Source organism: Haliotis asinina, chromosome 13 (assembly GCF_037392515.1).
Source record: "Haliotis asinina isolate JCU_RB_2024 chromosome 13, JCU_Hal_asi_v2, whole genome shotgun sequence".
Lineage (NCBI taxonomy): Eukaryota > Metazoa > Mollusca > Gastropoda > Lepetellida > Haliotidae > Haliotis > Haliotis asinina.
This window is the reverse complement of record NC_090292.1, coordinates 8,377,661-8,403,144: the sequence shown is the minus strand read 5'-3', so window position 1 is coordinate 8,403,144 and position 25,484 is coordinate 8,377,661. Positions and strand designations below refer to the sequence as shown.

General features: G+C 52.1%; 2 protein-coding genes across 2 annotated transcripts in view; both read right to left on the bottom strand.

The window, feature by feature from the left end:
- LOC137259203 (superkiller complex protein 8-like) overlaps positions 1–25,484 on the bottom strand; it is a 440,560-nt gene that overhangs the window by 138,435 nt on the left and 276,641 nt on the right. The gene's annotated exons all lie outside the window — the stretch shown is intronic.
- LOC137260410 (chymotrypsin A-like) lies at positions 1,092–22,250 on the bottom strand. The gene is made up of 7 exons (XM_067798072.1): positions 22,175–22,250; positions 20,762–20,986; positions 19,948–20,030; positions 19,691–19,779; positions 18,904–19,166; positions 1,649–1,788; positions 1,092–1,256 (listed from the first exon to the last, which is right to left on the bottom strand). The coding sequence occupies exons 1-7, from the start codon at positions 22,248–22,250 to the stop codon at positions 1,092–1,094; spliced, it is 1,041 nt and encodes a 346-aa protein (XP_067654173.1).

Genomic DNA, 25,484 nt, shown 5'->3' with positions numbered 1-25,484 from the left:
CAGTAATGCAGCGTGTAAGACGTGAGTAAGTGTTGGGACTACGTAATGATGTCTTCCAGAAGAACCTGAATAATGCAGCGTTAAATAAATAATGACTGAGTAATGCCGTCTTCCTGGACAGGTGAATAATGCAGCATTTAAGTCGTGAGTAATGTTGTGTGATGAGTGAAGTAATACCGTTTATAGTAACTGAGTAATGCAGCGTTAGGGAAGTGAGCGAGGAATGCAGCATTAACTCAATCAGTAATACAGGGTTAGAGACGTCAGTGAGTAATACAAAATCAAGCAATTGCGTAATACTGCAATAAAGAGGTGAAAGAGAGATACTGAACTTGAACAAGTGCTTGTATTAGGGGATTGTTCAGTGTCCTAAGGGTCGACCCCCTTGAGCGTGTCATGGAAAAAGCGTGTTCCAGAGAGCAGCTTGCCGTGACGTGAACGTTCTGTCATGTCTTGTTTTCAATTCTTCCACGTCTAAAATGCATTTTTAATAAATACTTCAAAGGCTGATTTAAGTTTAGTCACATCAGTTGACGCTACTCTAAACAAATCACGCCTCCACTATTTGTTAGTACAAAGCGAATTTTGTATTTCGCGTCCTTTTTGTTCCGACACTTTGGCCAATCTATATTCGAGTAATTAAACTGTGTGCAATTAAACAACTAAACGTGAGTGCCCCTTTGTGGTTTACCTACAGAGAATAATCAATGATATGCATTGAGTATTCGTCATTTGTAAGCGAATTTTGTAAGCAAATAACCTGTAAATCTATGGCAAACATGAAAATGGCATACCCAGATTTGAAGCATTGCCGATAAAACTGATTTCCGATGAAAGTCTCTAATGACGCTGATTTGGAGATTGTACGTGCGCTTTTAGACATGATGCTTATTAACTTTTGGAGCCAACTTTCACTGACAGCAAATAAATCATCTTCTTCTCATCAGTCTTCTCCACCGAATTCGGCTTTGTAAAGTCTCCTGGAAATTTCTCTGAGATTCATACTGTGGATATGCAACAAATAACTTAAGAGAACATAAGAGAGTTAAATTCCTCCAATACAAACACCACATCAACTATTACAAGTATCACTAGCCATTCCTCTTCATGATGTCATCGATCCAGTCAATGAAGGAGGAAACACGGGTGTACACCCCAGGGGCGTTCCTTTCCCCACACCCGATCCCCCAGGACACTACACCCACTATCTTCCAGACACCTCCCTTGAGGCACACGAGTGGGCCGCCAGAATCTCCCTGAAACAAGACCAGTGTTATGCAGAGACACGTGGTTTGTTGTTAAACGCCGCATTAAACATTCCCGATGGATGACGGCCATTTGTAAATGATCGAGCCTGCACCACACAATCTAGTGATCAGCATCAGCAGCATAGATCTGTGCAAGTGGGATACAGTGATATGACCCTTGGTACTTGGTCTGATACTTGACACCCGATCAGAAACAAACATTGGTCTGACATTTGGCACTTGGTCTGACATTTAGCACTTGGTCTGATATTTAGCACTTGGTCTGATATTTAGCACTTGGTCTGACATTTGGCACTTGGTCTGACATTTAGCACTTAGCCTGACACTTGATAATTGGTCAGACACTTGCTACAAGGTCTGACATTTGAACCAAGACTCACCTGGCACGCGTCTTTCCCGCCCTGCGAGTATCCGGCGCAGATGTTGGAGTCGTGGATGTGGCTGCCCATGTAGTAGGCGCATAACTTGTTGTTGATGATGGGGACGTCCACTTCCTGCAGGTAACGCTGGATGTGACCCTCTGGAACAAAGCATGGCATATTAATCACTACTTGTTAATGAATACAGCTATCTGGTTCCACTGTGTCCCCAATATAATACAGCCACGCCCATGTTCCAGGCAGTGATGACGCAACACAGTGTCATTAACATATCACGTGACCGCACGTTTTCTCAGATTTTTTGACGGACGTATTCCGAAATGAGATCAGTTCGGGATGATGAAACCCTTCTGTGCCCTTTACATAGTGCTGTCATGATTACAAAGATAGGCTACTCCATCTGCAACATATAGTATGTCATGTATACACAAACTCGTGGCCGCACCCTAACTGCCGAGTAGGCGACGATGGCTGCATGTACTGAAACAAACTGTTCATAAACAAATAATTATAAAATATAATGAAAGGGAAACTGAATCCATGGAAATCTAAGCTTGCCACATGTTCTAGACTCCGGACTTCATTCTATGCTTACAGTGCAGAAATCAATCTATTGACTGTTTTTATATTGCATTGTTCAAATAGTGCTATTAGTTTTAACTTTCTACGCTAGTTTTATTTCTTCATGAACTATGAAGGATCTTTGTAAAACAATATTAGTCTTCATTTATTTTTTGCATTTTTATAAGAATTACATTTGCTAACTGATTGGTAAATAGATAGATATTTCATTATTGGAAGTTTGAGTTGGTAACCTTGATTGCTAGTGGCTGTATCCTCGATGGGGTTCAAGTATCGTAAAATTATTGTCCTCCTCTACGGGTACGTAAGTCCTCAATCATTCAAAGTAAATTAAAACGTTTCACGTTCCTAATCGTGGAATACGTGTATGTTTAATGTATGGCTAGATTTCCTAAATTGCTACCAGTTGAAGGGATGATGTAAATCCAGCTAGGGTCATGCAGGTAGCAGAAGTACTGTAAGTCCCGATGGTCCCTAGTACGGTGATCTACCGTCACTTGTTGGTGGTGTATGGCGCGTATTTTATATTGTTTTGTCCAAACAGTGCTACGAGTTTTAACTTTCCACTCTAATTTCAGTTGTAACTGTGATATACTTGTGGTTTTTGGGTCCTTCGTGGACATGTTTTCAAAATATGCATATATTCCATTTCAATGTCAAACATGTTGTCACGACATGGCTAAAATATTGGCGATGTCACGTTAAATATTAGCACACTCACTGAATGCTGAAATGTGTCAGGTATTGTGGAAAGAAAATGTTTGAAAGTTCAATTTTGATGTCCAAATATGTTGCCTAGAAGGATTTGATCCGCGAGATTCAGATTATGACGCTGACACTCTACCTCGCGGCCACCGGAGCCAACAAGAACTCAGGGGTTGAACTATGTATTTATAGTTAAAACAATTGTCATTAAATTTATTTTACTAGCGCTTCAGTTACATGACCATTATTTACATGACCATCTAATTACCCATCATTGACTGTTCACATGTATAATTATGCACTCCTCCTTGGATATGGTTGGGAAAGTAAGCCCTCGACCATCGGGTGGAGAGAAGTCAGACCTCGACCATCGGGTGGAGAGAAGTCAGACCTCGACCATCGGGTGGAGAGAAGTGTGACCTCGACCATCGGGTGGAGAGAAGTCAGACCTCGACCATCGGGTGGAGAGAAGTCAGACCTCGACCATCGGGTGGAGAGAAGTCAGACCTCGACCATCGGGTGGAGAGAAGCAAGCCCTCGACCATCGGGTGGAGAGAAGTAAGCCCTCGACCATCGGGTGGAGAGAAGTAAGCCCTCGACCATCGGGTGGAGAGAAGTCAGACCTCGACCATCGGGTGGAGAGAAGTCAGACCTCGACCATCGGGTGGAGAGAAGTCAGACCTCGACCATCGGGTGGAGAGAAGTGTGACCTCGACCATCGGGTGGAGAGAAGTCAGACCTCGACCATCGGGTGGAGAGAAGTCAGACCTCGACCATCGGGTGGAGAGAAGTCAGACCTCGACCATCGGGTGGAGAGAAGTCAGACCTCGACCATCGGGTGGAGAGAAGTAAGCCCTCGACCATCGGGTGGAGAGAAGTAAGCCCTCGACCATCGGGTGGAGAGAAGTAAGCCCTCGACCATCGGGTGGAGAGAAGAAAGCCCTCGGCATTCGGGTGGAGAGAAGTAAGCCCTCGACCATCGGGTGGAGAGAAGTAAGCCCTCGACCATCGGGTGGAGAGAAGTAAGCCCTCGGCATTCGGGTGGAGAGAAGTCAGACCTCGACCATCGGGTGGAGAGAAGTGAGCCCTCGACCATCGGGTGGAGAGAAGCAAGCCCTCGGCATTCGGGTGGAGAGAAGTCAGACCTCGACCATCGGGTGGAGAGAAGTCAGACCTCGACCATCGGGTGGAGAGAAGCAAGCCCTCGACCATCGGGTGGAGAGAAGTAAGCCCTCGACCATCGGGTGGAGAGAAGTAAGCCCTCGACCATCGGGTGGAGAGAAGTCAGACCTCGACCATCGGGTGGAGAGAAGTCAGACCTCGACCATCGGGTGGAGAGAAGTCAGACCTCGACCATCGGGTGGAGAGAAGTGTGACCTCGACCATCGGGTGGAGAGAAGTCAGACCTCGACCATCGGGTGGAGAGAAGTCAGACCTCGACCATCGGGTGGAGAGAAGTCAGACCTCGACCATCGGGTGGAGAGAAGTCAGACCTCGACCATCGGGTGGAGAGAAGTAAGCCCTCGACCATCGGGTGGAGAGAAGTAAGCCCTCGACCATCGGGTGGAGAGAAGTAAGCCCTCGACCATCGGGTGGAGAGAAGAAAGCCCTCGGCATTCGGGTGGAGAGAAGTAAGCCCTCGACCATCGGGTGGAGAGAAGTAAGCCCTCGACCATCGGGTGGAGAGAAGTAAGCCCTCGGCATTCGGGTGGAGAGAAGTCAGACCTCGACCATCGGGTGGAGAGAAGTGAGCCCTCGACCATCGGGTGGAGAGAAGCAAGCCCTCGGCATTCGGGTGGAGAGAAGTCAGACCTCGACCATCGGGTGGAGAGAAGTGAGCCCTCGACCACCGGGTGGAGAGAAGTCAGACCTCGACCATCGGGTGGAGAGAAGTGAGCCCTCGACCATCGGGTGGAGAGAAGTGAGCCCTCGACCATCGGGTGGAGAGAAGTGAGCCCTCGACCATCGGGTGGAGAGAAGTGAGCCCTCGACCATCGGGTGGAGAGAAGTGAGCCCTCGGCCATCGGGTGGAGAGAAGTGAGCCCTCGGCCATCGGGTGGAGAGAAGTGAGCCCTCGGCCATCGGGTGGAGAGAAGTCAGACCTCGGCCATCGGGTGGAGAGAAGTGAGACCTCGACCATCGGGTGGAGAGAAGTAAGCCCTCGACCATCGGGTGGAGAGAAGTAAGCCCTCGACCATCGGGTGGAGAGAAGAAAGCCCTCGGCATTCGGGTGGAGAGAAGTAAGCCCTCGACCATCGGGTGGAGAGAAGTAAGCCCTCGACCATCGGGTGGAGAGAAGTAAGCCCTCGGCATTCGGGTGGAGAGAAGTCAGACCTCGACCATCGGGTGGAGAGAAGTGAGCCCTCGACCATCGGGTGGAGAGAAGCAAGCCCTCGGCATTCGGGTGGAGAGAAGTCAGACCTCGACCATCGGGTGGAGAGAAGTCAGACCTCGACCATCGGGTGGAGAGAAGCAAGCCCTCGACCATCGGGTGGAGAGAAGTAAGCCCTCGACCATCGGGTGGAGAGAAGTAAGCCCTCGACCATCGGGTGGAGAGAAGTCAGACCTCGACCATCGGGTGGAGAGAAGTCAGACCTCGACCATCGGGTGGAGAGAAGTCAGACCTCGACCATCGGGTGGAGAGAAGTGTGACCTCGACCATCGGGTGGAGAGAAGTCAGACCTCGACCATCGGGTGGAGAGAAGTCAGACCTCGACCATCGGGTGGAGAGAAGTCAGACCTCGACCATCGGGTGGAGAGAAGTCAGACCTCGACCATCGGGTGGAGAGAAGTAAGCCCTCGACCATCGGGTGGAGAGAAGTAAGCCCTCGACCATCGGGTGGAGAGAAGTAAGCCCTCGACCATCGGGTGGAGAGAAGAAAGCCCTCGGCATTCGGGTGGAGAGAAGTAAGCCCTCGACCATCGGGTGGAGAGAAGTAAGCCCTCGACCATCGGGTGGAGAGAAGTAAGCCCTCGGCATTCGGGTGGAGAGAAGTCAGACCTCGACCATCGGGTGGAGAGAAGTGAGCCCTCGACCATCGGGTGGAGAGAAGCAAGCCCTCGGCATTCGGGTGGAGAGAAGTCAGACCTCGACCATCGGGTGGAGAGAAGTGAGCCCTCGACCACCGGGTGGAGAGAAGTCAGACCTCGACCATCGGGTGGAGAGAAGTGAGCCCTCGACCATCGGGTGGAGAGAAGTGAGCCCTCGACCATCGGGTGGAGAGAAGTGAGCCCTCGACCATCGGGTGGAGAGAAGTGAGCCCTCGACCATCGGGTGGAGAGAAGTGAGCCCTCGGCCATCGGGTGGAGAGAAGTGAGCCCTCGGCCATCGGGTGGAGAGAAGTGAGCCCTCGGCCATCGGGTGGAGAGAAGTCAGACCTCGGCCATCGGGTGGAGAGAAGTGAGACCTCGACCATCGGGTAGAGAAGTGAGACCTCGACCATCGGGTGGAGAGACGTCAGACCTCGACCATCGGAGGGAGAGAAGTAAGCCCTCGACCATCGGGTGGAGAGAAGGAAGCCCTCGACCATCGGAGGGAGGGAAGTAAGCCCTCGACCATCGGGTGGAGAGAAGTAAGCCCTCGACCATCGGAGGGAGAGAAGTCAGACCTCGACCATCGGGTGGAGAGAAGTAAGCCCTCGACCATCGGGTGGAGAGAAGTCAGACCTCGACCATCGGGTGGAGAGAAGTAAGCCCTCGACCATCGGAGGGAGAGAAGTAAGCCCTCGACCATCGGGTGGAGAGAAGTAAGAACTCGACCATCGGAGGGAGAGAAGTCAGACCTCGACCATCGGGTGGAGAGAAGTAAGCCCTCGACCATCGGAGGGAGAGAAGTAAGCCCTCGACCATCGGAGGGAGAGAAGTCAGACCTCGACAATCGGGTGGAGAGAAGTAAGCCCTCGACCATCGGAGGGAGAGAAGTCAGACCTCGACCATCGGGTGGAGAGAAGTAAGCCCTCGACCATCGGAGGGAGAGAAGTGAGCCCTCGACCATCGGGTGGAGAGAAGTAAGCCCTCGACAATCGGGTGGAGAGAAGGAAGCCCTCGACCATCGGGTGGAGAGAACTAAGCCCTCGACATTCGGGTGGAGAGAAGCAAGCCCTCGACCATCGGGTGGAGAGAAGTAAGCCCTCGACCATCGGGTGGAGAGAAGTGAGCCCTCGACCATCGGAGGGAGAGAAGTCAGACCTCGACCATTGGGTGGAGAGAAGGAAGCCCTCGACCATCGGAGGGAGAGAAGTAAGCCCTCGACCATCGGGTGGAGAGAAGGAAGCCCTCGACCATCGGAGGGAGAGAAGTAAGCCCTCGACCATCGGGTGGAGAAAAGTAAGCCCTCGACCATCGGGTGGAGAGAAGTAAGCCCTCGACCATCGGGTGGAGAGAAGTAAGCCCTCGACCATCGGGTGGAGAGAAGTAAGCCCTCGACCATCGGGTGGAGAGAAGTAAGCCCTCGACCATCGGAGGGAGAGAAGTCAGACCTCGACCATCGGGTGGAGAGAAGTGTGACCTCGACCATCGGGTGGAGAGAAGTAAGCCCTCGACCATCGGAGGGAGAGAAGTCAGACCTCGACCATCCGGTGGAGAGAAGTAAGCCCTCCACCATCGGAGGGAGAGAAGTAAGCCCTTGACCATCGGGTGGAGAGAAGTCAGACCTCGACCATCGGAGGGAGAGAAGTAAGACCTCGACCATCGGGTGGAGAGAAGTAAGCCCTCGACCATCGGAGGGAGAGAAGTAAGCCCTCGACCATCGGGTGGAGAGAAGTAAGCCCTCGACCATCGGGTGGAGAGAAGCAAGCCCTCGACCATCGGGTGGAGAGAAGTGAGCCCTCGACCATCGGAGGGAGAGAAGTAAGCCCTCGACCATCGGGTGGAGAGAAGTGAGCCCTCGACCATCGGATGGAGAGAAGTAAGCCCTCGACCATCGGGTGGAGAGAAGTGAGCCCTCGACCATCGGGTGGAGAGAAGTAAGCCCTCGACCATCGGGTGGAGAGACGTCAGACCTCGACCATCGGGTGGATAGACGTCAGACCTCGACCATCGGGTGGAGAGAAGTCAGACCTCGACCATCGGGTGGAGAGAAGTCATACCTCGACCATCGGAGGGAGAGAAGTAAGCCCTCGACCATCGGAGGGAGAGAAGTAAGCCCTCGACCATCGGGTGGAGAGAAGGAAGCCCTCGACCATCGGGTGGAGAGAAGTCAGACCTCGACCATCGGGTGGAGAGAAGTAAGCCCTCGACCATCGGGTGGAGAGAAGTAAGCCCTCGACCATCGGGTGGAGAGAAGTAAGCCCTCGACCATCGGAGGGAGAGAAGTAAGCCCTCGACCATCGGGTGGAGAGAAGTAAGCCCTCGACCATCGGAGGGAGAGAAGTAAGCCCTCGACCATCGGAGGGAGAGAAGTAAGCCCTCGACCATCGGAGGGAGAGAAGTAAGCCCTCGACCATCGGGTGGAGAGAAGTAAGCCCTCGACCATAGGAGGGAGAGAAGTCAGACCTCGACCATCGGGTGGAGAGAAGTAAGCCCTCGACCATCGGAGGGAGAGAAGTAAGCCCTCGACCATCGGAGGGAGAGAAGTAAGCCCTCGACCATCGGGTGGAGAGAAGTAAGCCCTCGGCCATCTGAGGGAGAAAAGAAAGCCCTCGACCATCGGGTGGAGAGAAGTAAGCCCTCGACAATCGGGTGGAGAGAAGTAAGCCCTCGACCATCGGGTGGAGAGAAGTAAGTCCTCGACAATCGGGTGGAGAGAAGTAAGCCCTCGACCATCGGAGGGAGAGAAGTAAGCCCTCGACCATCGGGTGGAGAGAAGTAAGCCCTCGACCATCGGAGGGAGAGAAGTAAGCCCTCGACCATCGGGTGGAGAGAAGTAAGCCCTCGACCATCGGGTGGAGAGAAGTGAGCCCTCGACCATCGGAGGGAGAGAAGTCAGACCTCGACCATTGGGTGGAGAGAAGGAAGCCCTCGACCATCGGAGGGAGAGAAGTAAGCCCTCGACCATCGGGTGGAGAGAAGGAAGCCCTCGACCATCGGAGGGAGAGAAGTGAGCCCTCGACCATCGGGTGGAGAAAAGTAAGCCCTCGACCATCGGGTGGAGAGAAGTAAGCCCTCGACCATCGGGTGGAGAGAAGTAAGCCCTCGACCATCGGGTGGAGAGAAGTAAGCCCTCGACCATCGGGTGGAGAGAAGTAAGCCCTCGACCATCGGAGGGAGAGAAGTAAGCCCTCGACCATCGGGTGGAGAGAAGTGTGACCTCGACCATCGGGTGGAGAGAAGTAAGCCCTCGACCATCGGAGGGAGAGAAGTCAGACCTCGACCATCCGGTGGAGAGAAGTAAGCCCTCCACCATCGGAGGGAGAGAAGTAAGCCCTTGACCATCGGGTGGAGAGAAGTCAGACCTCGACCATCGGAGGGAGAGAAGTAAGACCTCGACCATCGGGTGGAGAGAAGTAAGCCCTCGACCATCGGAGGGAGAGAAGTAAGCCCTCGACCATCGGGTGGAGAGAAGTAAGCCCTCGACCATCGGGTGGAGAGAAGCAAGCCCTCGACCATCGGGTGGAGAGAAGTGAGCCCTCGACCATCGGAGGGAGAGAAGTAAGCCCTCGACCATCGGGTGGAGAGAAGTGAGCCCTCGACCATCGGATGGAGAGAAGTAAGCCCTCGACCATCGGGTGGAGAGAAGTGAGCCCTCGACCATCGGGTGGAGAGAAGTAAGCCCTCGACCATCGGGTGGAGAGACGTCAGACCTCGACCATCGGGTGGAGAGAAGTCAGACCTCGACCATCGGGTGGAGAGAAGTCATACCTCGACCATCGGAGGGAGAGAAGTAAGCCCTCGACCATCGGAGGGAGAGAAGTAAGCCCTCGACCATCGGGTGGAGAGAAGGAAGCCCTCGACCATCGGGTGGAGAGAAGTCAGACCTCGACCATCGGGTGGAGAGAAGTAAGCCCTCGACCATCGGGTGGAGAGAAGTAAGCCCTCGACCATCGGGTGGAGAGAAGTAAGCCCTCGACCATCGGAGGGAGAGAAGTAAGCCCTCGACCATCGGGTGGAGAGAAGTAAGCCCTCGACCATCGGAGGGAGAGAAGTAAGCCTTCGACCATCGGGTGGAGAGAAGTAAGCCCTCGACCATCGGGTGGAGAGAAGTAAGCCCTCGACCATCGGGTGGAGAGAAGTAAGCCCTCGACCATCGGAGGGAGAGAAGTAAGCCCTCGACCATCGGGTGGAGAGAAGTAAGCCCTCGACCATCGGAGGGAGAGAAGTAAGCCCTCGACCATCGGAGGGAGAGAAGTAAGCCCTCGACCATCGGGTGGAGAGAAGTAAGCCCTCGACTATCGGAGGGAGAGAAGTCAGACCTCGACCATCGGGTGGAGAGAAGTAAGCCCTCGACCATCGGAGGGAGAGAAGTAAGCCCTCGACCATCGGGTGGAGAGAAGTAAGCCCTCGACCATCGGGTTGAGAGAAGTAAGCCCTCGACCATCGTGTGGAGAGAAGTGAGCCCTCGACCATCGGAGGGAGAGAAGTAAGCCCTCGACCATCGGGTGGAGAGAAGTGAGCCCTCGACCATCGGGTGGAGAGAAGTGAGCCCTCGACCATCGGGTGGATAGACGTCATACCTCGACCATCGGGTGGAGAGAAGTCAGACCTCGACCATCGGGTGGAGAGAAGTCAGACCTCGACCATCGGAGGGAGAGAAGTAAGCCCTCGACCATCGGAGGGAGAGAAGTAAGCCCTCGACCATCGGGTGGAGAGAAGTAGGCCCTCGACCATCGGGTGGAGAGAAGTCAGACCTCGACCATCGGGTGGAGAGACGTCAGACCTCGACCATGGGGTGGAGAGAAGTCAGACCTCGACCATCGGGTGGAGAGAAGTCAGACCTCGACCATCGGAGGGAGAGAAGTAAGCCCTCGACCATCGGAGGGAGAGAAGTAAGCCCTCGACCATCGGGTGGAGAGAAGTCAGCCCTCGACCATCGGGTGGAGAGAAGTCAGACCTCGACCATCGGGTGGAGAGAAGTAAGCCCTCGACCATAGGAGGGAGAGAAGTAATCCCTCGACCATCGGAGGGAGAGAAGTAAGCCCTCGACCATCGGAGGGAGAGAAGTAAGCCCTCGACCATCGGAGGGAGAGAAGTAAGCCCTCGACCATCGGAGGGAGAGAAGTAAGCCCTCGACCATCGGGTGGAGAGAAGTAAGCCCTCGACCATCGGGTGGAGAGAAGTCAGACCTCGACCATCGGAGGGAGAGAAATAAGCCCTCGACCATCGGGTGGAGAGAAGGAAGCCCTCGACCATCGGAGGGAGAGAAATAAGCCCTCGACCATCGGGTGGAGAGAAGTAAGTCCTCGACCATCGGAGGGAGAGAAGTAAGTCCTCGACCATCGGAGGGAGAGAAGTAAGCCCTCGACCATCGGAGGGAGAGAAGTAAGCCCTCGACCATCGGGTGGAGAGAAGTCAGACCTCGACCATCGGGTGGAGAGACGTCAGACCTCGACCATCGGGTGGAGAGACGTCAGACCTCGACCATCGGGTGGAGAGAAGTCAGACCTCGACCATCGGGTGGAGAGAAGTCAGACCTCGACCATCGGAGGGAGAGAAGTAAGCCCTCGACCATCGGAGGGAGAGAAGTAAGCCCTCGACCATCGGGTGGAGAGAAGTCAGACCTCGACCATCGGGTGGAGAGAAGTCAGACCTCGACCATCGGGTGGAGAAAAGTGTGACCTCGACCATCGGGAGGAGAGAAGTAAGCCTTCGACCATCGGGTGGAGAGAAGTGAGACCTCGACCATCGGAGGGAGAGAAGTCAGACCTCGACCATCGGAGGGAGAGAAGTAAGCCTTCGATCATCGGAGGGAGAGAAGTCAGACCTCGACCATCGGGTGGAGAGAAGTGTGACCTCGACCATCGGGTGGAGAGAAGTAAGCCCTCGACCATCGGGTGGAGAGAAGTGTGACCTCGATAATCGGGTGGAGAGAAGTGAGACCTCGACCATCGGGTGGAGAGAAGTAAGCCCTCGACCATCGGAGGGAGAGAAGTAAGCCCTCGACCATCGGAGGGAGAGAAGTAAGCCCTCGACCATCGGGTGGAGAGAAGTAAGCCCTCGACCATCGGGTGGAGAGAAGTAAGCCCTCGACCATCGGGTGGAGAGAAGTAAGCCCTCGACCATCGGAGGGAGAGAAGTCAGACCTCGACCATCGGGTGGAGAGAAGTAAGCCCTCGACCATCGGGTGGAGAGAAGTAAGCCCTCGACCATCGGGTGGAGAGAAGTGAGCCCTCGACCATCGGGTGGAGAGAAGTGAGCCCTCGACCATCGGGTGGAGAGAAGTGAGCCCTCGACCATCGGGTGGAGAGAAGTAAGCCCTCGACCATCGGGTGGAGAGAAGTGAGCCCTCGACCATCGGGTGGAGAGAAGTAAGCCCTCGACCATCGGGTGGAGAGACGTCAGACCTCGACCATCGGGTGGATAGACGTCAGACCTCGACCATCGGGTGGAGAGAAGTCAGACCTCGACCATCGGGTGGAGAGAAGTAAGCCCTCGACCATCGGAGGGAGAGAAGTAAGCCCTCGACCATCGGGTGGAGAGAAGTCAGCCCTCGACCATCGGGTGGAGAGAAGTCAGACCTCGACCATCGGGTGGAGAGACGTCAGACCTCGACCATCGGGTGGAGAGACGTCAGACCTCGACCATCGGGTGGAGAGAAGTGAGCCCTCGACCATCGGGTGGAGAGAAGTGAGCCCTCGACCATCGGGTGGAGAGAAGGAAGCCCTCGACCATCGGGTGGAGAGAAGTGAGCCCTCAACCATCGGGTGGAGAGAAGTAAGCCCTCGACCATCGGGTGGAGAGACGTCAGACCTCGACCATCGGGTGGATAGACGTCAGACCTCGACCATCGGGTGGAGAGAAGTCAGACCTCGACCATCGGGTGGAGAGAAGTCAGACCTCGACCATCGGAGGGAGAGAAGTAAGCCCTCGACCATCGGAGGGAGAGAAGTAAGCCCTCGACCATCGGGTGGAGAGAAGTAAGCCCTCGACCATCGGGTGGAGAGAAGTCAGACCTCGACCATCGGGTGGAGAGACGTCAGACCTCGACCATCGGGTGGAGAGACGTCAGACCTCGACCATCGGGTGGAGAGAAGTCAGACCTCGACCATCGGGTGGAGAGAAGTCAGACCTCGACCATCGGAGGGAGAGAAGTAAGCCCTCGACCATCGGAGGGAGAGAAGTAAGCCCTCGACCATCGGGTGGAGAGAAGTCAGCCCTCGACCATCGGGTGGAGAGAAGTCAGACCTCGACCATCGGGTGGAGAGAAGTCAGCCCTCGACCATAGGAGGGAGAGAAGTAAGCCCTCGACCATCGGAGGGAGAGAAGGAAGCCCTCGACCATCGGAGGGAGAGAAGTAAGCCCTCGACCATCGGGTGGAGAGAAGTAAGCCCTCGACCATCGGAGGGAGAGAAGTAAGCCGTCGACCATCGGGTGGAGAGAAGAAAGCCCTCGACCATCGGGTGGAGAGAAGTCAGACCTCGACCATCGGGTGGAGAGAAATAAGCCCTCGACCATCGGGTGGAGAGAAGGAAGCCCTCGACCATCGGAGGGAGAGAAGTAAGCCCTCGACCATCGGAGGGAGAGAAGTAAGCCCTCGACCATCGGAGGGAGAGAAGTAAGCCCTCGACCATCGGGTGGAGAGAAGTGAGCCCTCGACCATCGGGTGGAGAGACGTCAGACCTCGACCATCGGGTGGAGAGAAGTCAGACCTCGACCATCGGGTGGAGAGAAGTCAGACCTCGACCATCGGAGGGAGAGAAGTAAGCCCTCGACCATCGGAGGGAGAGAAGTAAGCCCTCGACCATCGGGTGGAGAGAAGTCAGACCTCGACCATCGGGTGGAGAAAAGTGTGACCTCGACCATCGGGAGGAGAGAAGTAAGCCTTCGACCATCGGGTGGAGAGAAGTGAGACCTCGACCATCGGAGGGAGAGAAGTCAGACCTCGACCATCGGAGGGAGAGAAGTAAGCCTTCGATCATCGGGTGGAGAGAAGTAAGCCCTCGACCATCGGGTGGAGAGAAGTGTGACCTCGACCATCGGGTGGAGAGAAGTAAGCCCTCGACCATCGGGTGGAGAGAAGTGTGACCTCGATAATCGGGTGGAGAGAAGTGAGACCTCGACCATCGGGTGGAGAGAAGTAAGCCCTCGACCATCGGAGGGAGAGAAGTAAGCCCTCGACCATCGGAGGGAGAGAAGTAAGCCCTCGACCATCGGGTGGAGAGAAGTAAGCCCTCGACCATCGGGTGGAGAGAAGTGAGCCCTCGACCATCGGAGGGAGAGAAGTCAGACCTCGACCATCGGGTGGAGAGAAGTAAGCCCTCGACCATCGGAGGGAGAGAAGTAAGCCCTCGACCATCGGGTGGAGAGAAGTAAGCCCTCGACCATCGGGTGGAGAGAAGTCAGACCTCGACCATCGGGTGGAGAGAAGTGAGCCCTCGACCATCGGGTGGAGAGAAGTGAGCCCTCGACCATCGGGTGGAGAGAAGTAAGCCCTCGACCATCGGGTGGAGAGAAGTGAGCCCTCGACCATCGGGTGGAGAGAAGTAAGCCCTCGACCATCGGGTGGAGAGACGTCAGACCTCGACCATCGGGTGGATAGACGTCAGACCTCGACCATCGGGTGGAGAGAAGTCAGACCTCGACCATCGGGTGGAGAGAAGTCAGACCTCGACCATCGGAGGGAGAGAAGTAAGCCCTCGACCATCGGAGGGAGAGAAGTAAGCCCTCGACCATCGGGTGGAGAGAAGTAAGCCCTCGACCATCGGGTGGAGAGAAGTCAGACCTCGACCATCGGGTGGAGAGACGTCAGACCTCGACCATCGGGTGGAGAGACGTCAGACCTCGACCATCGGGTGGAGAGACGTCAGACCTCGACCATCGGGTGGAGAGAAGTCAGACCTCGACCATCGGGTGGAGAGACGTCAGACCTCGACCATCGGGTGGAGAGAATTAAGCCTTCGACCATCGGGCGGAGAGAAGTGAGACCTCGACCATCGGAGGGAGAGAAGTCAGACCTCGACCATCGGAGGGAGAGAAGTAAGCCTTCGATCATCGGGTGGAGAGAAGCAAGCCCTCGACCATCGGGTGGAGAGAAGTGTGACCTCGATAATCGGGTGGAGAGAAGTAAGCCCTCGACCATCGGGTGGAGAGAAGTGTGACCTCGATAATCGGGTGGAGAGAAGTGAGACCTCGACCATCGGGTGGAGAGAAGTAAGCCCTCGACCATCGGAGGGAGAGAAGTAAGCCCTCGACCATCGGGTGGAGAGAAGTAAGCCCTCGACCATCGGGTGGAGAGAAGTAAGCCCTCGACCATCGGGTGGAGAGAAGTGAGCCCTCGACCATCGGGTGGAGAGAAGTGAGCCCTCGACCATCGGGTGGAGAGAAGTAAGCCCTCGACCATCGGGTGGAGAGAAGTGAGCCCTCGACCATCGGGTGGAGAGAAGTAAGCCCTCGACCATCGGGTGGAGAGACGTCAGACCTCGACCATCGGGTGGAGAGAAGTCAGACCTCGACCATCGGGTGGAGAGAAGTCAGACCTCGACCATCGGAGGGAGAGAAGTAAGCCCTCGACCATCGGAGGGAGAGAAGCAAGCCCTCGACCATCGGGTGGAGAGAAGTCAGACCTCGACCATCGGGTGGAGAGACGTCAGACCTCGACCATCGGGTGGAGAGAAGTCAGACCTCGACCATCGGGTGGAGAAAAGTGTGACCTCGACCATCGGGAGGAGAGAAGTAAGCCTTCGACCATCGGGTGGAGAGAAGTGAGACCTCGACCATCGGAGGGAGAGAAGTCAGACCTCGACCATCGGAGGGAGAGAAGTAAGCCCTCGACCATCGGGTGGAGAGAAGTGTGACCTCGATAATCGGGTGGAGAGAAGTGAGACCTCGACCATCGGGTGGAGAGAAGTAAGCCCTCGACCATCGGAGGGAGAGAAGTAAGCCCTCGACCATCGGGTGGAGAGAAGTAAGCCCTCGACCATCGGGTGGAGAGAAGTAAGCCCTCGACCATCGGGTGGAGAGAAGTGAGCCCTCGACCATCGGGTGGAGAGAAGTGAGCCCTCGACCATCGGGTGGAGAGAAGTAAGCCCTCGACCATCGGGTGGAGAGAAGTGAGCCCTCGACCATCGGGTGGAGAGAAGTAAGCCCTCGACCATCGGGTGGAGAGACGTCAGACCTCGACCATCGGGTGGATAGACGTCAGACCTCGACCATCGGGTGGAGAGAAGTCAGACCTCGACCATCGGGTGGAGAGAAGTCAGACCTCGACCATCGGAGGGAGAGAAGTAAGCCCTCGACCATCGGAGGGAGAGAAGTAAGCCCTCGACCATCGGGTGGAGAGAAGTAAGCCCTCGACCATCGGGTGGAGAGAAGTCAGACCTCGACCATCGGGTGGAGAGACGTCAGACCTCGACCATCGGGTGGAGAGACGTCAGACCTCGACCATCGGGTGGAGAGAAGTCAGACCTCGACCATCGGGTGGAGAGAAGTCAGACCTCGACCATCGGAGGGAGAGAAGTAAGCCCTCGACCATCGGAGGGAGAGAAGTAAGCCCTCGACCATCGGGTGGAGAGAAGTCAGCCCTCGACCATCGGGTGGAGAGAAGTCAGACCTCGACCATCGGGTGGAGAGAAGTAAGCCCTCGACCATAGGAGGGAGAGAAGTAAGCCCTCGACCATCGGAGGGAGAGAAGGAAGCCCTCGACCATCGGAGGGAGAGAAGTAAGCCCTCGACCATCGGGTGGAGAGAAGTAAGCCCTCGACCATCGGAGGGAGAGAAGTAAGCCGTCGACCATCGGGTGGAGAGAAGAAAGCCCTCGACCATCGGGTGGAGAGAAGTCAGACCTCGACCATCGGGTGGAGAGAAATAAGCCCTCGACCATCGGGTGGAGAGAAGGAAGCCCTCGACCATCGGAGGGAGAGAAGTAAGCCCTCGACCATCGGAGGGAGAGAAGTAAGCCCTCGACCATCGGGTGGAGAGAAGTAAGCCCTCGACCATCGGAGGGAGAGAAGTAAGCCCTCGACCATCGGGTGGAGAGAAGTCAGACGTCGACCATCGGGTGGAGAGACGTCAGACCTCGACCATCGGGTGGAGAGACGTCAGACCTCGACCATCGGGTGGAGAGAAGTCAGACCTCGACCATCGGGTGGAGAGAAGTCAGACCTCGACCATCGGAGGGAGAGAAGTAAGCCCTCGACCATCGGAGGGAGAGAAGTAAGCCCTCGACCATCGGGTGGAGAGAAGTCAGACCTCGACCATCGGGTGGAGAGACGTCAGACCTCGACCATCGGGTGGAGAGAAGTCAGACCTCGACCATCGGGTGGAGAAAAGTGTGACCTCGACCATCGGGAGGAGAGAAGTAAGCCTTCGACCATCGGGTGGAGAGAAGTGAGACCTCGACCATCGGAGGGAGAGAAGTCAGACCTCGACCATCGGAGGGAGAGAAGTAAGCCTTCGATCATCGGGTGGAGAGAAGTAAGCCCTCGACCATCGGGTGGAGAGAAGTGTGACCTCGACCATCGGGTGGAGAGAAGTAAGCCCTCGACCATCGGGTGGAGAGAAGTGTGACCTCGATAATCGGGTGGAGAGAAGTGAGACCTCGACCATCGGAGGGAGAGAAGTCAGACCTCGACCATCGGGTGGAGAGAAGTGAGACCTCGACCATCGGAGGGAGAGAAGTCAGACCTCGACCATCGGGTGGAGAGAAGTCAGACCTCGACCATCGGGTGGAGAGAAGTGTGACCTCGATAATCGGGTGGAGAGAAGTGAGACCTCGACCATCGGAGGGAGAGAAGTCAGACCTCGACCATCGGGTGGAGAGAAGTCAGACCTCGACCATCGGGTGGAGAGAAGTGAGCCTTCGACCATCGGGTGGAGAGAAGTGAGACCTCGACCATCGGAGGGAGAGAAGTCAGACCTCGACCATCGGAGGGAGAGAAGTAAGCCTTCGACCATCGGAGGGAGAGAAGTCAGACCTCGACCATCGGAGGGAGAGAAGTAAGCCGTCGACCATCGGATGGAGAGAAGTCAGACCTCGACCATCGGGTGGAGAGAAGTAAGCCGTCGACCATCGGGTGGAGAGAAGTAAGCCGTCGACGATCGGGTGGAGAGAAGTAAGCCCTCGACCATCGGGAGGAGAGAAGTTAGACCTCGACCATCGGGTGGAGAGAAGTAAGCCCTCGACCATCGGGTGGAGAGAAGTGAGACCTCGACCATCGGGTGGAGAGAAGTAAGCCCTCGACCATCGAGTGGAGAGAAGTGAGACCTCGACCATAGGGTGGAGAGAAGTGAGCCCTCGACCATCGAGTGGAGAGAAGTGAGACCTCGACCATCGGGTGGAGAGAACTGAGACCTCGGCCATAGGTGGAGAGAACTGAGACCTCGACCATCGGGAGGAGAGAACTGAGACCTCGACCATCGGGTGGAGAGAAGTGAGACCTCGACCTCTTCGCCCTTCTCGATCTTACTTCTCCATCCCGGGTCTTACTTTCCCAACCATAACCTGTGAGTCGTGCTTTGTCCTACAGATAACCCATATGTGTGAGCTACCAGTGGTTGTTTTCTAAAACCTTTGGCATGAAAGTTCATCATAAAATAAGTCTTTCTTACAATAGGACTTTCTTTCTAGAGTACCTTTTCCCGTACGTTTTTACCGAGGACTCCTTTCCAAGGACTGTTTTCCTACAGTGCTATAAACAAACTGAATTGCTATGAATTACAAAATGGTAGCTTAGAGTTATATAAAATTGACTATATAATGGAAGCCAAGCGTCTCTTACTGTCGGCTCTCCATATTCTATAAAGCTTGTGTAGCCCTAGGATGACCGTAACTGTAACATTACGTAACACAGACTTATAGCTATGTGAAACAAGACCCCGGGCTTAGGTGAAGTAATGTATGTGCCTATCAGGAGTAGAGTAGAACACCCGCTGTTTACCCGAGTATGCGGCGCCCCATCCTGTGACTGTGCACACCATCCCTTCAAAAGTCTCGTCTCTGTCAGGTAAACAAGCTGTCCTTGTGTCTTTGTGTTGGATGTCCACCCTCTTGGCTAACTTGACGATGGCGACGTCATTGGAGTTGGTGCTGGAGCTGTAGCCAGCGTGTGTGAACACCCGGGCAGCGTCGACCACCTGGCTGTAGTGGACGTTGTAGATGTCGTGAAGGCCAATGCCGACTGTCCAGTAGTTGCCGTACGTTCTGCAAACATGGTGAAGGAGTGTCTTGACGCCTATTTGGTTATGACGCAGTGGAACAAAGTCTGAAGCTTAACAGTTTTGCAGCCCTGTCTCTTTACTTACTTCCGCAACCATTTTACACCGCTGGCATTGTTATTTTAAACGTTTGTGTGCGTTAGTGTTTGTGTATGTTTTTGTGTTTTTTGGGTGTGTATGTGTGCGTGTTTGTGTGTGTATATGTGAATGTGTGTGAATGTGTGTGTGTGTGTGTTTATATATATATGTGTGTACGTATGTGTCTTGTAATCTAAATGTGTGCATATCGTAACAAATGTTTGTTTTTCATACGTCATCGTGAGTTATTCTCCCATATAGGGTTCGACAATATCAATTCATAGACAAGAATCTTTTATATCCAGTTCCACCTTTCATAAACAGGGTGCACAAGGGTTCACATCAACATGTTTGATGTCTACAGTTCCATGACATTGTGTTTCTGGCAATGTTCAAGTCTTGAAGAAGGTCAAATGGTTCAAGTGAACTCACTGTTGGAAGCAATGTGCCGCTGTCAAGACCCACTGGTCGTCAATGAGGGTTCCGCCACACAGATGCTGACCCTTGTACCGCAGCGACACCTGGTGGACAAAGGATGACATACGCATACACTATGCACACAGTTGTGTTTTACTGAACGTCTGCGCAGATACTCAATGTACCTTTTTGCCCAAATGCACGTGTGTGCAGTTACTTATTGTACCTTTTTGCCAAGATGCACGTGTGTGCAGGTACACAATGTTACCCACCTGCCAGGGGTACTCGTGTGGTTCGGCTTGACCACCTCCCACTATTCTGTGATTGTGACCCACCAACGTGATGCCACAGGTGCCTGTGAACACAGGGAGATGAACATGCTAACAACTCTCAGGATGGTTTTAACATAGGACATGCTGTGAATACATGGCACGAAGTGAACATAGATTATGGTGTGAAAATAGTTAATGCTGTGAATATAGTGCATGATGAGAATGTAGGTCATAATGTGAAAAGAGGCACAGTGTTGGTATTGGGCACTACGGGAATAGAGGCGCAGTGTTGGTATTGGGCACTACGGGAATAGAGGCGCAGTGTTGGTATTGGGCACCATCTGAATATAGGCAAAGTGTTGGTACCGAGCATGGCTAGAATATAGGTCATAATGTGAATAGAGGCACAGCGTTGGTATTGGGCACTACGGGAATAGAGGCAGAGTGTTGGTATAGGGCACCTCGTGAATGTAGGCATAGTGTTGGACCAGAGCGTGGCAGGAATACAGGCATAGAGTTTCTATGGGGCACGACAGAGATATAGAGTGTTGTGGGAAGGGAAAATCACTTGTACACAGCAGGTCTTCAATACAGGACAACTGGATACAAACTCCATTTTGTAGTCCAAAGATTATCTTACTGTGATGTAATCTTGAAGCCTGAGATGGCATCGAATGTCATTTTCAGAAACCGAAGGTCTATTTCCTAAGGCGGGTTCTATGCTACTTTGCATAAAGTTGATTCATTGATTCTTTGAGAGTATAAATCCCAGGTGCTAACATTCTCGACATTAAATTATCAACATCATGCTTACGTGATTCTATAGTGGACCCGGATGAGTTGGTTGGTAGTGACGGTTGGTTGTTGCTGGTTTGTTGGTTTGTTCCGGTATTATGACTCCCTGATCCAGTGTCCGGATGATAGGACTCGGGGTAGCAGCAGAGTTTGAGAAAGCCACAATGACTGAATGAAAGATGATCACCACTTCGACACGACTCAGTGTAGTTAACACAATAGCCCTTGTAAATGTTTTCACAGTCTGCAAGAGATGACAGACAGGCAAACAATGTGTTCAGTGATAGATTCATATGATTTTCACTGCTAATCTATTTTTCACCCTCAGTGGAATGTGTTCCAGAAGACGGAGAGGCCCACAGTCTTCTATATTTTGTCGAAGATGAATATGTATATAATTATATTAGTTTTTTATATAGTAAGTGATCCGAAAGTGTGCGACTGTCAAGGATCATCCTCCATAATCTCCAAGTGCCCTGGATGCACCGATAGTTATATCACCTCCCTTTGCTGGTTCTGCATTCTCACAGTAGCCAATCAGTTACGCAACCGTTACAAGCTTGACTGGCAATGTCAACAAAGATAACGGTCGCAGCCGAGATGATTTGTTCGCAGTGCGACTCAGATTTGGAGGAAATCATACGGACAAACTGACAGGCCTGAAACTAGAAAAAATATATGCAAGAACTCCTTCTAACTCTTTCAGAGTATCTCTGCATCGATAGTGTTGTCAAAATTTAAATGGTTAGGTAATTGACACGCTCAGCGTCCTTGCGCAGACACCTGACTGGGTAAAAAGCCAGCCAAGGGAGGTAATAAATTCACTGGTCCGAGCCGTAGATGCACCCAGGGTTTTGTGGAGATTTACAATAACATATACCCTGGTGATGATCAAGAATGGTCAAGGATATGATCTGATGCAAATGGTCTCTTTTCAGGGTCAAAACAGGGAACATCGACTACAACAGAATAATGTTTATACATGCGTGTCCAGATCATTACACCAACATTTGTTAAAGCTTTTATGTCCCCGTAGGCAAAGTTCTCAAAGTACACCCAAGTTGACACTTTGACACCATTACTGTGTTAGGTTTTAAGGTATCACCATGATGAAAATACATCCCGTGACCTACCACTCAACCCTCATCCCTTAAGTATTCGCCGTTCTTCAGCGGTTCAGCCGTGGGCGTAACGGCCATATGTTGTGTAACATGCTGTAAATGGGTATAATATACAATACATAGAGGACGTGATGAGTAAGGAGGGTAAGGAGGACGAACAGGTTGTAAAGTTAAATCTAGCGCTTTAAACTTCACTAATAAGCGGAAGTGGCATACATGTCAAGAACAAACGACAGTGTTTGTTTCAGATGACCTATACTTTCCAACAGGTACTTGTCATTTAAATCCTCAACCCTACACGTAGCGTTTACCCATCCAACTTCTTTCCGCCACCAGGATTGCAATACTCTGTGGCCTGTAGGCTGCAGCCACGATGATTGCAGCCATGACGACGCACACTGCAGCCAGCGTACTTGCCACTGCACGTAGCTTGCATCATGACGAGAAGACAAACAAGAGTGCAGGTTAATAAATCGCATCTGGGCGATGTGCAATGAATACATTTACCTGTTTGATGGGGTTTGGTTATGGAGAAATCTGGCGGCCGCTGATGGTGGAGTGGGTAGCAGCAGTATGTCATGTACCCGCATCGATGACTGTAGGAGTACGCATATCCCCTGGGACAGGTTTCAGTGAACCGGACACAGATCCCGTTGTAGTCCAGTCGGCAATCTGATAGGCATGACAATCAATGTATTCTCTGGTGGATGTTACAGTACATTGTCTCCAGTTGGTTGTAGGACTACAGAATAGTATGTTATGTGGATTTGTTTGGTGTTTAACGCTGCACTCAGTTATTACAGTTATATGACGCCGACCTGTTAATGCTCCATCTACGACCAGACACCCCGGTGATTAACAGCATGAGCATTGATCTGTGCATTTGGATACGATGACATCGGTCAGCCTAGCTAGCCAACGACCCGATTACACATGTCGTCCCCTACGACACTCATACGAGTTGTAGAAGACCATTCTGAACCGATCTTCACGGGTTACACGTTTCAAAAACAAACAGTCATCCTTGACGATCTGAGCTAGAATAGGTCTTCATGGACCAATGCTTGCGAAGATATTCCCCTTTACACGTGAAGCTCAGGGGCAGAATAGGCCTTCAGCAACCCATGCTTGAAAACAATTGCTTGTCGTAAGAGGCGACTAACGGGATCGGGTGGGCAGGCTTACTGACTTGGATGACACATGTCATCGGTTCCCAATTGCGCAGATCGATGTTCATGTTGTTGATCACTGGATTGTCTGGTCCAGACCTGACTATTTACAGACCGCCGCCATATAGCCGGAATATTGATGAGAGCGACGTAAAACTAAACTCACTCATTCTTAACAGTCATCCTTAACGATCTGAGTTTGACTCGGCCTCCGTGAACCAATGCTTGACGACTTAATGGGTGGTCAACACATGGTCTTGTATTACGTTTAATTGCAGAAGTCTTATTTCAGAATGCTCCTGATGTTTAAGAAAGAAGGTCTTATTAGATATTGCCTCTGTTATAAGGTTAAAATGGTTAAGATGTATAGTAAGCATATTATTGGGAAGTCGTGATGGAATTGGAACCATCAGTCATCAGTATCCCCTGCAACTGCAAAACATTCCCCATGACTATGTCCACAAATAATGATTACAGTATGTCAATGTTTTGGTGTGCATATGGCAAAGTGCAAGGAGAGTATTGTAAGGTTTTACAGTTCTGGCCCGGAAAAAATCACTACCACCAAATTACATTCAAAGGAAATTAAATTTTACCATCTTTTGTCATTTTAATTTTGGCTAAAGCTGACTTCAATCGCCAGCGGTTTTAGGGATTATATAAGTTAATCTAGGGTCCATGCAGGTAGCAGATGTAGTCCGCATGGTCCCTAGCTATATATATAGTATGGTGATCTACCTTCACTGTTGGCGATCTATACCCTGTTATTATATACTGTTTGTCCTCTCAAGTCAAAGTATTTTAGATTTTATGACTACTTTTAGAACGTATATATCTGTGATAATCTAGTTAGTTGTACTGTCCTTTGTAGACTGATTTTCTTAAATTGATTACCATGTTTTCATCGCTATATGGTTGTAATATTGCCAATGCGGTGTAAAATTTTAAAATTTTAAGTCACTCACTCACTCACTATCGCCAATTTCAATCGAGTTTAAACTTGTTGGAAACGCAAAAAATGTTATACTCAGAAACCCATACCTAAAAAGGCACCAGTATACCATCAGACCCACCTATATGCCAAGCCTGGTGAAGAAATGGTAAACGGTTTAAAATTCTGCTCCGGAAAAGAGCACAAGCACCAATTTTAATCAAATTGAAACTTATTGTCTTGAAACCCGCACAAGTAAAGTTCACACACTGGCGTAACCCCGAAAAGGCAAAGGAGACACATAGAGAACATGGCAAACATGTGTGCCAAGTTTAATAAATTTAAGGTTTGGGCGATCTTCTCCGTTCAACACGACATCCTCAACGTCACCGTCTAAGTGATACTTCCTTGGAAACCGCACAAACTAAATTTTATATCCGGGTTAGTCCATTAAAATGCACATCTAGGGTTAATGACTGACATATATACCAAGTTTGATCAAGCTAGCATGAAAAGTTTGGAAGCTCCTATCCGAACAAGACAGCATCCTCCATATCAGTCACAGTCACGTTTCCATGGAAACCGCAAAAAAATAAGTTATATCTGGGTCTCTTCCCCAAAACGTATATCTAGGGATTATGCTTGGCACATGTATGAAGTTTGATGAAACTAGCATCATCAGTCACAGTCACAGCCAAAGTCAAGGGTACAACTACGGATCATCCTCGATGTGTGTACCAAGTTTGATGAAGCTAGCTTGCACCGTTTAGGAGATTTGCTCCGGACAGGATGACATCCTCACAGTCACTGCCTCAGTCATGTTTCCATGTAAAAAGCAACAAATAAAATTCATATCGGGGTCTAACCTCCAAAAAGACACAACTAGTGATCATGTTTGACCTGTGTACAAAGTTTGGTTAAGCTTTCACGAACCGTTTAGGAGAAATGCTTCGGACAAGTTGTTGCGGGGATAAGAACTGGGAACAATAGAATCCAAAAGACTCTAAAAGCGTTAGTTAAAAGTGAATCACCGACGATTAATTTAGCGTAATTCCCCGAAAACGAGGTACGGTTTAAGACCATGGCATGATGTAACTTAAAACGAAGCAGAAATGTTGTTTCGGGACGTGTGTCAATGACAGAGCGGTCTCAAACACCTAAACAAAACCACCGTCAACACTGACGACGTGGTGCAGATTTCAAATCTCTTTTGTCCAGTCCGAGTCATCTTGCAATGAAGAGACTGAATAAACCCATGAGTCCCGGTCGCCCGATTCCTTTCTCCTAGAATCCCCAAACTGACCAAGCGAGTGTATCGCTTGAGCTTACGCTTCCCCTGACAATGAGGAATGGCCATAAATTAATGGGTAGCAGGGGTAGGGTTAATTCAACTATTCTGTAACTATTTGTTAAGAGAGTCATCTGTTCTTGATTCCATAATTAAGAACCTAGAATTTATCTCGGGATGAGTGAGTGAGTGAGCATGGTTTTACGCAGGTGTTAGCAGCATTCCAGCAATGT